Source organism: Oryza glaberrima, chromosome 2 (assembly GCF_000147395.1).
Source record: "Oryza glaberrima chromosome 2, OglaRS2, whole genome shotgun sequence".
Lineage (NCBI taxonomy): Eukaryota > Viridiplantae > Streptophyta > Magnoliopsida > Poales > Poaceae > Oryza > Oryza glaberrima.
The window spans coordinates 32,386,594-32,399,291 of NC_068327.1; the positions used below are offsets into that span (position 1 = coordinate 32,386,594).

General features: G+C 43.9%; 2 protein-coding genes across 3 annotated transcripts; one reads left to right on the forward strand and one right to left on the reverse strand.

Moving 5' to 3' along the window:
- The first annotated feature begins 181 nt into the window (after positions 1 to 181).
- Positions 182 to 5,729, forward strand: LOC127763401 (serine/threonine-protein kinase BLUS1). 2 transcript variants are annotated; one of them, XM_052288087.1, is made up of 20 exons: positions 182 to 421; positions 823 to 1,077; positions 1,213 to 1,337; positions 1,433 to 1,477; positions 1,561 to 1,642; positions 1,742 to 1,810; positions 1,905 to 2,075; positions 2,165 to 2,230; positions 2,822 to 2,890; positions 2,964 to 3,101; positions 3,186 to 3,253; positions 3,416 to 3,616; positions 3,881 to 3,990; positions 4,163 to 4,260; positions 4,330 to 4,368; positions 4,506 to 4,625; positions 4,720 to 4,845; positions 5,057 to 5,118; positions 5,203 to 5,254; positions 5,416 to 5,729. In XM_052288087.1, the coding sequence occupies exons 1-20, from the start codon at positions 212 to 214 to the stop codon at positions 5,419 to 5,421; spliced, it is 2,112 nt and encodes a 703-aa protein (XP_052144047.1). In that variant the 5' UTR covers positions 182 to 211; the 3' UTR covers positions 5,422 to 5,729. The 2 variants fall into 2 exon arrangements, with proteins under 2 accessions (XP_052144047.1, XP_052144048.1); XM_052288088.1 differs by having other exon boundaries at positions 4,166 to 4,260.
- A 149-nt stretch (positions 5,730 to 5,878) lies between these two features.
- Positions 5,879 to 8,959, reverse strand: LOC127763402 (autophagy-related protein 18b). Its single transcript, XM_052288089.1, has 11 exons — positions 8,830 to 8,959; positions 8,616 to 8,689; positions 8,183 to 8,256; positions 7,951 to 8,060; positions 7,676 to 7,767; positions 7,437 to 7,549; positions 6,926 to 7,045; positions 6,700 to 6,845; positions 6,514 to 6,624; positions 6,378 to 6,437; positions 5,879 to 6,272 (listed from the first exon to the last, which is right to left on the reverse strand). Exons 1-11 carry the CDS (start codon positions 8,895 to 8,897, stop codon positions 6,116 to 6,118), a joined length of 1,125 nt encoding a protein of 374 aa, XP_052144049.1. The 5' UTR covers positions 8,898 to 8,959; the 3' UTR covers positions 5,879 to 6,115.
- Positions 8,960 to 12,698: the final 3,739 nt, after the last annotated feature.

Genomic DNA, 12,698 nt, shown 5'->3' on the forward strand with positions numbered 1-12,698 from the left:
TCTCTCTCTCTCTCTCTCTCTCGCTCCCCTCCGCAACGCGCGACCTCACACGTCCCCCTCTTCCCGCTCCTCCTCCTCCTCCCCCTCCTCGCCTCCACTTCCACCTCGAAATCCCTCCTCCAATTCCAGCGCCCCGTCCCCGTACGCTTCGTCGATCGGCGGTGGATGCGGGTGGGGGGGGGGGGGGTAGGGAAGGGGCGATCGATCGAGCATGGCCAAGGCGTGGGAGAAGGTGGCGACGGCGGCGGGGTTGGGTGGGTCGGGGGAGAGGCGCAAGTACCCGATCCGCGTGGAGGACTACGAGCTGTACGAGGAGATCGGGCAGGGGGTCAGCGCCATCGTGTACCGATCGCTCTGCAAGCCCCTCGACGAGATCGTCGCCGTCAAGGTGCTCGACTTCGAGCGCACAAACAGTGATCTGGTACGTTTGCGCGTACATCATCTCCAATTCGTTTGTTGGGCCCAATCCTGCGTAGAGGGAGAGAGATCCATCGTCTCGCTTAATTAACCTGTTTGATTTGCAGATTAATTATACTATTATCCTCCGGTGCATTTTAATTTTTACAAATGTACTTGTGGATGATATTGTCCAACGGTCGGTTGGTCCAATGAGTCGCATACTATCGTATCGAAAATTTTCATATATTATTTCTGTTGTCTTACAGTTAATTATAGCTCAAATTTTTTTTTGCTGACTGCATTCATGTTAGATTATTGCAGTGGTTAGTTGTAATGCAAGTAGGTTATACTCGGATTGTTGCGATTTACGTACCGCCGCTTGATCTGTCTAAAATGATAGTAACACGGATATGCTTGACGCAGAACAACATCATGCGTGAAGCTCAGACGATGATTCTCATAGATCAGCCTAACGTCATGAAGGCACATTGTTCATTTACAAATAACCACTCGTTGTGGGTGGTCATGCCATACATGGCTGGAGGGTCTTGCCTTCACATAATGAAGTCAGTCTATCCAGATGGTTTTGAAGAAGCTGTCATTGCAACTGTACTTCGTGAAGTCCTGAAAGGTTTGGAGTACCTTCATCATCATGGGCATATACATCGTGATGTGAAGGTAAATGAACATTTTGCACCACAGCTGGTTTCTTATGTATGGCTGTTGAGCCATGCATGGATATCTCACACAGATATTCTCGAATTAGTTGTTTATGGAGATGTTATATTGCTGCATTCTTTGTTTCGATCATAGGCAGGGAATATACTTGTTGATTCACGGGGTGTAGTCAAGCTTGGAGATTTTGGGGTTTCTGCTTGCCTTTTTGATTCTGGTGACAGGCAACGGGCTAGGAATACTTTCGTGGGAACTCCTTGCTGGTACTCATCTGAAAAAAAGTAGCAAATATGCTTTCATTTATGCACCATTAACGTGTCTTCACACATCTAATCTGTGGACTACTGTAATTTATTAGGATGGCACCAGAGGTTATGGAGCAGCTACATGGATACGATTTCAAGTAGGCTACTACTTATTTTAACTGTCTGGATACTTTCTTCACCATGGCATGTCTACAAGCTTGATCTTACAAATATATTACAGGGCAGACATATGGTCCTTCGGAATTACTGCACTTGAACTTGCCCATGGTCATGCTCCTTTCTCAAAGTTCCCTCCCATGAAGGTATAATCAAACGCATGACATTGAGATAAATTCGAGACAATCCCTTATGATGGGTTTGGTGGACTTTTCTGAAGTTATATAGTTCATACACTTTGTCAGGTCTTACTTATGACACTTCAGAATGCCCCTCCGGGCCTTGACTATGAGAGAGATAAGAAATTTTCAAGGGTAAATATGTTTAATATTTGAACAGACCTACCATTGTAGTTTTTATGATGAGCATGACTTCTTATTTGTCAACAACGATTATCTCCTATATCAGCATTTCAAGCAAATGGTTGCTATGTGTCTGGTAAAAGACCCTTCAAAAAGGCCTACAGCGAAAAAATTGCTGAAGCAACCCTTTTTCAAGCAAGCTCGCTCCAGTGATTTCATTAGTCGAAAGCTTTTGGAGGGATTGCCTGGCCTTGGTGCCAGATATTTAGCTCTGAAGGTACACTGGTTTAGTGCTCTATAACTAGTTTTTTGGGGGCAAATGATCGTCTTCACTAAGTTAACAGTGGAGCTTACTATTAATTATAGGAAAAGGATGAAGTTTTACTTTCTCAAAAGAAAATGCCTGATGGACAGAAGGAAGAAATCTCACAGGTGCCAATTCTACATTTCTGTTAGATCATCTAGAAAAAAAAAATCTGATTTATACCTTTCCTAACTATGGCTCTATTATTATAGTAAATTGATAAAATATTTTCTCTTGCACTGAGCCTGTTCAGTACGCCTTTGTATAATTGTATATATGTGATGGTGTCATTAAATAATCAAGCATTTCTAAGCAGGTGTGCAGGTCAAATGATACACTTGTTTCTCATTAGTTTCTTTATTCGAGGATCAATGAAGTTATTGTTGTGTACTACTATATTTTTGCCAAAAAAAAAAAGTAAATCAAAGGATTCCCAAACATATTGTGCAAAACATAATAATGGTGATCATAACCTCGGGTGAGTAGTCCATATTAGAAAATTTCCTTCGATTTGTACGGAAATTGCAATATCTGTTTTGCAGCATTAAAAACTTACACATTCTTAGTGTAATAACTATAACATATTATTAGGCATTTATTACCTGAATTTAGGATTCTAGGTCATTTCTTTTTTCCTGTCTTGGTATTTATATGTTTATTTCATTGTCGACATTGTATTACAAGCAAATAATTGCTCCTCTTGTTTCTTATATTGATAGGATGAATACAAAAGGGGCATCAGTAGCTGGAACTTTGATATGGATGACCTGAAGTCTCAAGCTTCACTTGTAAGAACTAGTTCTGTTCTCTTCTTTAGTCATTGATTCACATCATGTAATTTCTCTATCTGTCTGTTCGCAGATTACAGAGTGTGATGACAGTATATCGTGCAAAGATTCAGATGCATCATGTTTCTATGACTTGGACACCATTTTACCAGAGCGAGCAACAGGACCTCATATGTCAAGAGTTTTTTCAATTAAGTATGATACGGACACTGTAAGTATAATTTTTTGTATAAAGTTTTGTGTTCTAACCTAGTATAAAGTTTTGCTTCCATCTAATACCGAGCAAAGTTGGTAGGAAAATGATGTGATGAGCAATGATAAGTCAGCAGTTTCATCTCCTGAGCACCCCATTTGTTTAGCAAGGTATTTAATTTATTCAGATTTTTATAGTTGCTTGCAAATAAGAGGGTCTTATTTCTGTTCGAGCACTAGAGTAGTGGCAGTGCCAGATTATATAGGCTATTTCTGCAGTGTACTTGTACTATTCTCTTCTGAAAACTGTCATTTACTAATTTAAATTGCCAGGAATACATCAATGCTCAGGACTACAAACGGGGTACATGCAAATGGCCAGGTCAGGAAACACAGCTCCACAGAAAGTAGTGAACTGGACTTGCAAGAGAAAGATTCAGATGCTATTCCAACCAGTTCATTCAGCTCATTTCATGAAAGGAAGTTTTCTTTCAGTTCTTGCTCATCTGATGGATTTCTTTCATCCAAAGAGAGGTTTGTTCAACTTTAAAGACTGACGAGTGCATGCTAATTTGAAGAATCACATTTTCCCAAGTAGCAGCACAACCTAAAAATTAGAAACATTGAACTGACTTGTTTGAGAATGATTCAAATCTTGTTTTAGGACCTGTTTTAGTTTATCCATGAATATGACGAATCCCTTTTTACTTGAGAAGCTATTGTTATATGGTGCTGGTAACATGACGCTATTGTGCTATTTTTAAACAGTCTGTAACAGCATGCCTCTTATTCGTTCAGCTCGAAGCATCAAATTAACATTCATAACCGTGACAAGTGCAACGGAGGGCCCTTGCAAGTTGCAGATGAACCATCCCCTGAAGCTGTTCCAAAGGTGCCTAAATCATCAGGTAGTGAAATGCATTTAACCCTGAAATCTGTTTATTTTTTCTTCACTGTAGTGACAATTCAGTCACGTTTGAGCATCAGCTAACTCAGTGGTAACTCATCAGAACAAGTTCCTTACGGCTACATAAAACCTTGTATTTGCCTATCGGTTTAACGTGCTTCGTTTTAATACAGCAGCAAATGTTGAGGACCACGACGATAGATCGAAACCTCCTCTTATACAGCAAAGAGGCCGTTTTAAAGTTACGCCTGGGCATGTTGAGTTGGATAAGGTAATTTCCAGCCATAAATACTTACTGCATGTTCTGTTAACTCTGGGATGACATGATTTTTCGTTCCAGGCTCACTCACCTGGACTACAGAAGAGTCACAGCATGCAGGTTATTAGCTTTATCTCTAGGATTTTCAATATCGTTCGATTCAAGAATTGATGCCATCTGTTGGGAGCAATATACAGGTCATTTTTTATTGTGGGTTTTTCCCCCACTAACATACGTGCCACTTTGTTTTCACGTAGGCAATTTCGCACCTTCCTTCGTTAAGTATACCATCCTCAATTGAGGCTGCATCAACCATTATTGGTGGGTCCCTTTATATGCAGCTGTACAATGTTCTACAGACAAATATGCTTCAGAGGGTAAATCTCTCAACCCACACAAACTCACAAGTCACAAAAAAAAAAGCTAGAATACGTTCAGCTCTGTTGATGGTAGTCTTGGCCTCACTTGCAGGAGCAAATACTTCATGCGATGAAACAGTTAAGTGGTTGCGATATGGCAATGACATCACCTGCCTGCATTGCTCCTGCAAGTCGCGCATCATCTCCATCATCAGCATTATCAATTGACAGATCATTGGTGAGTTAACCACACTAGGATGAATCTCAAAGTTAACTCTGCGAGATTATAGAGAACCAAATACTAGTAATTTCTATATAATAATTCCTAATATGTAGTGCCATCATATCAGAGTGGGGAAAATAATTTAAGACATTGCAGGACTGCTATTTATAATTGTCAGTTGTTATAGTAATTGGTTATAAGAGCAAAGACATTACTACCTTTTCAGTTGGAAGCGGCACACGAAAAGGAGAAGGAGCTGGTCAATGAGATCACTGAGCTGCAATGGCGGTAATGATCTTTTACCCCATCCTTTTAGACCGAATTGATAAAGAAATTAAATAGCTTCAGTCCTGAAATTTTGGAGCACTGCAGGTTAGTGTGTTCGCAGGACGAGATACAGAGGCTCAAAGCAAAGGCAGCCCAGGTGACCATGTTTGCCCTCATTAACATTTTTCATATGGTTTGGCGACATTCTAAAAAGTGTATTTTGGTGCAGTAGAAATTGGACACGATGCTCAGAAATCCCTAATTTGTTCTGATGCAAATTTCTGCATACTTAATGCAAACATACTTCTTTTTGGTCAGATCTGATCTTGTGGAGATGCTGTTAGATATGGAACAGCACGGGAAGGATTGAGAAGGTATGTGTTAACAATAAGGTTTTTGGAGGAGTTGAAATGGAGACTTTTGGCATATCAGACAAGAAAAACAATGGAGAGATAATATTGTAGGGACTGCAGTCAGTCATTATCCTAGTCTAAAAAGGATGTATTGTTTTATGCAAGTTATATCTTGCTGTTTATGATCATCAGAGCGCCGGTTTTTATCGAGGTGCCGTTATGCAAGGGAAAACAAATTGGAATGTTCGCTATCATTAGCAAAATCCTTGCACTTATGTATTTTTCTTTTGGTTTCATGATGCTTAGAGCAGTAGAACAATACCCAGTGTGGAGTAATCTGCGCGGACTTCTGTCACAGTATGGCAGTATGCTGGTTCATTTCATTGTAACCACTCAGGGCAAAGTCTGTCAGTCGTGTAGCAAAGCAGTTACATATACTAGTAGTGTAATTATATTGCCATATTGGCAGTTACTATCTATAATTTACATCCACAAGAAGGATGAATCATCCCTCACCATTGGTGGGCACATCTATGATACACTTGTCCAACTGGAGTTAGAATCTCAGCCCAAACCACAGACCAGCCCTACCAGCACACTATCTTACAAATTGTATGTACACACAGCTGAAGCTTCTGTCATTGGTGAGCCAACTAGTCTGCTAGTCAGTCCTTGTGTTGTTCCTCCCGCTGGGGAGTGCTACAACCGGTATCCAGTAGATTGAGCTCCCGTTGCAAAACCCAGGAAGATTCATTTGACTTTGTGGTGTTGATCGAGTACTCGCGGAAGTATCCATCATGAGTTATGATATAAACAACAGTCCTGCAAGTTTTTGCAAAGACAATAATGGGTAAGATTTTACTAACCCACAGTAGCTATATGCTAAATAAAGATGAGGGGCAGAAAAAAGGCGTTTTCATTTCTTACCTTAAAGCAGGAAGTTTAGAAGAATTTTGTGAATTTTCGACCTTATGTACGGCTACACAGCTGAAATTCCAAAGGATTATATTAGAATGACAATAATGGAAGGTAGAAAGTAGTGGAAATCAGATGAACTCAACACCTCTTGATTCCTGCGGGGATGACGTTGTGAATAATGTGATGGTTTGCTGGATCCAAAGCACGAGTTATTGCTCCAGGAATCATTGAACCAAGCAATTTGCTCGTTTGGTTCCTGAAAAGTGGAGTAAATCAGATCATGCCTACATACACCATCCACGAATTATCAATATTTGAGCTGGCTATGTACCTTCGATTTCTGGCAGCATCGAGGAAAAACATGTGCAAAGAGCCTGATGAACTTGTGGCAACAAGAACATCGGGCAGATCATCCGATGGTCCGAATGAGAGTGAATATATTGTTGATGGGTATGTTCCCCGCCGAAAACTGTGTGACTGTTGAAGTATGTATGTAAAAAGAGTTTAGGAAAATCTAGTTGGTTGCAAGAGCAGACAATAAATAACGTTGAATTCACCTTGGTTGCTTGTGCAACGAGAAATACTCTAATAATAGTACCCTTCCCAGAAGCTGTTGCCAGGTACGTGCCATTAGAAGAAAATGCCATTGCAGCTAAGGGAGACTCGTGAGCATCTATCTGTTGGTCGATTACACAAAAACAGTGAAAAGACATAACATAAGTAAAGAAAGAACAAAACAAGCTATCAAAGCTAATAATTAATAATACAAAGTGAAAGAAAGCAGTTCGGAAAATGGTTTATTTTGTTATTTTCAGCTTATTATACCAACATAAATATCTTACACGGCTAATTTTGCATAACTGTTCTTTTTTCTTCCCTCTGATTTGAAAAGGCAGTAAGAGATCCTAAATTATCAATGAAATGCAATGGCATGTAAAGCAATAATTTCAACAAAGATCCAGGACCAGAAGAACATTAATGCGTGGAGATGTGTGAGAAAATCTCATGGAAGGATAATAGCCTACAACAGCCAATAAAATTAACCAATAAACAACAAATTCAAATTACCTGGCATATTAATTCAGGTTCTGATGCCTTATAAACTAAAGCAGATCCTTTGGATGTGCTTGCTGGGATGGCCAAATAACATGCTTCTGAATTAGGAGCGAATGCACAAAGACCTGATATACAAAGAATAACAATATTAATAGCAAATATGGTGAGAGAGCTTCTCAAGAATGCTTAATGATCTTTTTCTCTAGCTCCTTCAACTTGATGCCAGGAACAAACAGCAGTAGGATCCTCACCTTTTGTATTGGGAACTGTTTCAATTTCTTCCAATATAGTAGTGCTGTTTACATCATAAATAAAGGTCCTGTCCTGCAATACAACAACAAGCCTGCACATGATGTGACAACTATTTTACAGAAAAAAAAAACGAGCAAGTATAATATGGGATCCATCATTATATATTGCATGATTTTTGCACAAATATGTTAACCAAGAAATATCTTTATATCATAAAAAAACTAACATGTTTCTAATGTAGTCCCTTCTAGGATATAAAATACTGGTGACATACCTCGTTCTACTTAATCGAACAGCCAAAACTGAAGTCTTAAAGTTCAGATCTTTCTTTGTGACACCTGCTACGGTGTCGATAAGGCGAAGGCAGCGAGGAGATAGTACAGGCTGCACAGATAAATTTGAACGGTAGTTAACTAGCAAATTCATCTATATTAAATTCAATAATATGACAGACAATCACACAGCAGGAACGACTCAAGCAAACAGGGAAAATATGGCCGAGGTACCTGTTCACCGGTACCGACTATAGCAAGAATGTTTGTCCGAAAGTACATTTCCATATTGCCGATTCCACCAATATCTGCAAATTGAGCAGATAGCTATAACACCATAGCTTCTTATAAAAGCACTATAGAACAACTCTCTCCTCCATGATAGAATAGCCAGCTTCCATGCTAACGGCAATAAAATTCATTTGGTTATACCATACATCAATGCACACTAATGACTATTAACCTAGCTGACTAACGCAGACAGCACCATGTAACCTTATTCAGCTTAACATCCTACTGGGAATTAACTGTTTCTACTTCACAATCTACGAGCAATCTGTGCCAAATTTTACATGCTGTACTGTTGGATATTCGCGCTAGGCAATGGAGAGCAACAAGAACAGAGGGATGGGTAAAGAAAAGGATGATGCATTGAAGGAAGTCTCACTCTTCTGGTAGTGGAGCTTCCCTGTATGGGCATCGAAAATCCTGAATCCATCCTTCGTCCCGACATAAAACAAGCTGAAACAAATCAACCGGCACGCAATCACAATTAGGGTTCTTCGTCGCCGGATCCGACCCAAGAAATCCCTTCCCACCCCCAAAATTCAGAATCGCCGACTCCCCCCGAATCCAGTTACTTGTCGTTCGCTCGGTCGTACCTGTTGTCCTGATTGAAGGAGGCGCAACGAATCTGCGGCGGCGGCGGCGGCGACGAGCTGCTCGCCATCGCCCGCGAAGCGACTTCTTCCTCTTCTTCTTGATCTCGTGGAATCGATTCCTGCTTGGAGTTTTTTCTTTCTTTTTTTTTCTACTATAATTTATTTTTATATTCGGAACAGTCAAAAGCAGAAAAGAAGTCGACCTGGGCTATCTACTTGCAGCCCATGCAGACAGGACGGCCCAGTATGACCCAAGAATTCACATACTTGCAACAAAAGAGAATAAGTTCATGATGGGTCCCTCAATTTGTCGCCCAGTAATATTCGCCCTTAACTGAAAAACCAGATAACATGTCCCCCAGTTTATAAAACCGGTGCAAACAAGGTCCCTCGGCAGTATTGTCTCCAGTTTTAGCTGACGTGGCACCTACGTGGCTCATTTGACTAGTTTTTGTCCCACGTGGTGTTGACTTGATGCTTACGTTGTAATTTGAAGTGGAAAATAATAAAAACTATCGGCCCACATGCTAGTTATAAAAAGGAATAAGTTCACTTTAGGTCCCTCTATATGTTGGTCAGTTTGATTTTCGTCCCTTGACCGCAAAACCGGGTATGACCCGTTCCCCAACTTACGAAAACCGGGCAAACAATATCCCTCGGCAATATGGAGGGCGGTTTTGGCCGACGTGGCGCCTACGTGGCTCCTTTGACTAGGTCTTCATCCCACGTGGCATCGACGTGGCGATTACGTGGCACTGACGTGGCGCTTTCGTGGCAATTTTATCCGAAAAAATAATAAAATCGTTGGATCCATATGTCAGCTACACAAAAAAATAATTATAAAAGGTGGGGCCCATTTGGTCCCACCTGTCAGCCTCCCTCCTCTCTCTCTCCCCCCTATACTACAAGAAGGCGAGCGGCGGCAGCACAGAGGGGGTGACGGGTGGTGGGCTGTGGACGGAGCGACGGCGGGCGGTGGGCGGAGCGATGGTGGGCGGCGCGTGAAGCAGAGGAGCGCCGCGCAGCGGGCGGAGCAGAGGGGCGGCGGGAGCGGCGGCGAGCGGTGGGCGGAGCGGTGGCGGGCGGCGAGCGGAGCAGAGGGGCGGCAGACGGCGGGCGGAGTGGTGGCAGGCGTGCTCACCGGCCGAGGTCGCCGCCTTGCTCGCTCGTTCGTTCTCGACATGAAGTCGAGGGGGATCGACGTCGAGGCAGCGGAAGAGGGGGGAGCAAGCGTCCGCTGTTAGTGGTCGGCGAGGACGGGCGGAGTGGTGGCAGGCGTGCTCATCGGCCAAGGTCGCCGCCTCGCTCGCTCGTTCGTTCTCGACATGAACTTGAGGGGGATCGACGTCGAGGCAGCGGAAGAGGGGCGGAGTAAGCGTCCGCTGTTAGTGGTCGGCGAGGACGGGCGGGTAGGATGGCGAGCTCAAGCTCGCCGGCTCCCCTCCCCTCTCCCTCTCCACTCTCGGATCTTCCTCTTCTTCTCGGCTCTCCTTCGTCCTCACGGCGGAGCGGCGACCTCGCCAAGGATGCTGCACGCACCTCCGACGCGAGAGGAGTGGCGGCGCGTGCCGGCCGGCGGGAGGGAGGGAGAGGAGCGGCGATGCGTTTGGGTCGGCGACCGGCAGGAAGGTGAGAGAGGAACCGCGGTGCGCGGTTGCCGGCGGGAGAGGGTCGGCGGCGCAAGCCGGCCGACGGGTGGGAGAGAGAGAAGCGGCGGCACGCGCCGCGCCGGCGGAGAGGGCGGAAGAGAGGGCCGCCGAGCGCCACCTCTCTCCTCGCCCGACCGCCGCAAGCGGCCCCTCCTCTCGCCTGGCCACCGCGCACCGTCTCCCTCCTCGCCCGGCTGCCGAGCGTCGCCTCCCTCCTCGCCCGGCCGCCGCGCGCCGCGCGCCGCGCAGCCCACCACCCCCCCTCTGCGCCGCCGCAAGCTGCCCTTCCTCGCCCGGCCGCTCCGCCCACCGCCCCCCTCTGCGCCGCCGCTCGCCATTCTGTAAGGGAGGGAGAGGGGGATAGAGATAAGAGGGTGCTGATATGTGGGACCACATGGGCCCCACCTTTTCTTATAATTTTTGTGTAGCTGACATGTGGGTCTCACGTTTTTTTATTATTTTTCCGGGATTCATTTGCCACGTCAATGCCACGTTGGACGAGGACCTAGTCAAAGGGAGTCACGTAGGCGTCAAGTCATCCAAAACCGGGCACAATACTGCCGAGGGACCTTTTTTGCACGGTTTTGTAAGTTGGGGGACCCATCATACCCGGTTTTGCGACCGAGGGACGAAAGTCAGACTGGGCGACAAATAGAGGGACCTAATGTGAACTTATTCCTTATAAAAAAAGTAAATTAAAAAGTAGCACGGCCCACGTGTCATTTCACTCCCCTCCTCTTATCTCCTCTCCCTCCCGGTCCCTTCCTCGTCGGAGGTCAAACGGCGGAGGGGATGGACGACATTGCCGGAGCCGGAGAAGAGCCAGCGGATGGACGACGAGGGCTGGACTGAGGAGGAGGAGGATGAGGTCCAGGTTAACGCCCTCGGCGGCTATCGCTGCTATTGCGGCCTTCTCCGGCGACATGAAGTCGAAGCCCACGCAATCCGTCGTTAGTGGGCACTCCAGTCTGAATGACCCCAGTTCGGCGGACGGCGGCTCGGCACGGTGCTTGCGCTTGTTCCGGTTGGCTGGCTGGCTGGTTACCTTCTCAAGTTCTCATGCACTGCCGCTGACCCCAACAGTGACGGCGCGCGGCTGCAGCGTCGCGAGAGTATGCTTGCTTTTTTTTTTTTTTTTTTTTTGACGTGGGTAGTGTTTATTCCTTCAAACTTCTGAAAATTCCATCACATCAAATATTTAGACACATGTATAAAGTACTTCCTCCGTTTAATGAGTATAGGCATACTCATTAACATATATATGAATGTGAGCAATACTAGAAAGTCTTATAACCTGAAACGGAGGGAGTATTAAATTTGGACGAAAAAAAACCAATTACACAATTTGCATGTAAATTGCGTGACGAATCTTTTGAGCATAATTACGCCATGATTTGACAATGTGATGCTACAGAAAACATTTGCTAATGATAGATTAATTAGGCTTAATAAATTCGTCTCGCAGTTTACAGGTGGAATCTATAATTTGTTTTGTCATTAGTCTATGTTTAATACTTCAAATGTGTGTCTGTATACTTATAAAAATTTTGGCACACGAACTAAACACGGCCGTACACACTTATTACAGAACTTAAACACACACCCCAGTACTAAGCATATACTCCCTCCGTTTCAGGTTTATAAGACGTTTTGATTTTCGTCAAAGTCAAACTATTTCAAATTTAACTAAGTTTATGGACAAATATTGTAATATTTATAATACTAAATTAGTTTCATCAAATCAATAATTGAATATATTTTCATAATAAATTTATCTTTGATAAAAAATATTATTATTATTTTACAAATTTGGTTAAACTTGAACTAGTTTGACTTCGACTAAAGTCAAACCGTATTATAACCTAAAACGGAGGGAATATATATTACTCCTTTTTTTTCCCCTTTTCTGTTCAGCACACTGTAAAATATACACACGCGTCGATGAAGAAATCACGTTAGCAGGCAGGGCGGCAGTTCTATCAGGCAGGCGGCAACGGCGCGGCGTCGGCGGCGGTGTCGTCGACAGGGTGCACCCTCCGGGCTTTCCTCACTGCTGCTAACCACCGTGTGGTGGTCCTCCAGCACAGCAGCTGCTGAGAAGCAGATGAAGCTGATTTTTTTAAAATGATAGAAATGTATTATATCTCCGGCTTCTGCTCGTGGGCACATAGACAAAAAGTCCAAAAGTAAACATAAAAGAACTTAAAAATGACGAGATGG

Bases quoted from the DNA above. Each gene is read 5' to 3' on its own strand.
- LOC127763401 (XM_052288087.1), top strand. From the start codon at position 212: ATGGCCAAGGCGTGGGAGAAGGTGGCGACGGCGGCGGGGTTGGGTGGG. The intron at 422-822 runs GTACGTTTGCGC...TGCTTGACGCAG, and splicing joins AGCGCACAAACAGTGATCTG to AACAACATCATGCGTGAAGC. The intron at 1,078-1,212 runs GTAAATGAACAT...TTTCGATCATAG, and splicing joins ATATACATCGTGATGTGAAG to GCAGGGAATATACTTGTTGA.
- LOC127763402 (XM_052288089.1), bottom strand. From the start codon at position 8,897: ATGGCGAGCAGCTCGTCGCCGCCGCCGCCGCCGCAGATTCGTTGCGCC. The intron at 8,257-8,615 runs GTGAGACTTCCT...CTCAATTTGCAG, and splicing joins GAAGCTCCACTACCAGAAGA to ATATTGGTGGAATCGGCAAT. The intron at 7,768-7,950 runs GTATGTCACCAG...CATCATGTGCAG, and splicing joins GTTCGATTAAGTAGAACGAG to GCTTGTTGTTGTATTGCAGG.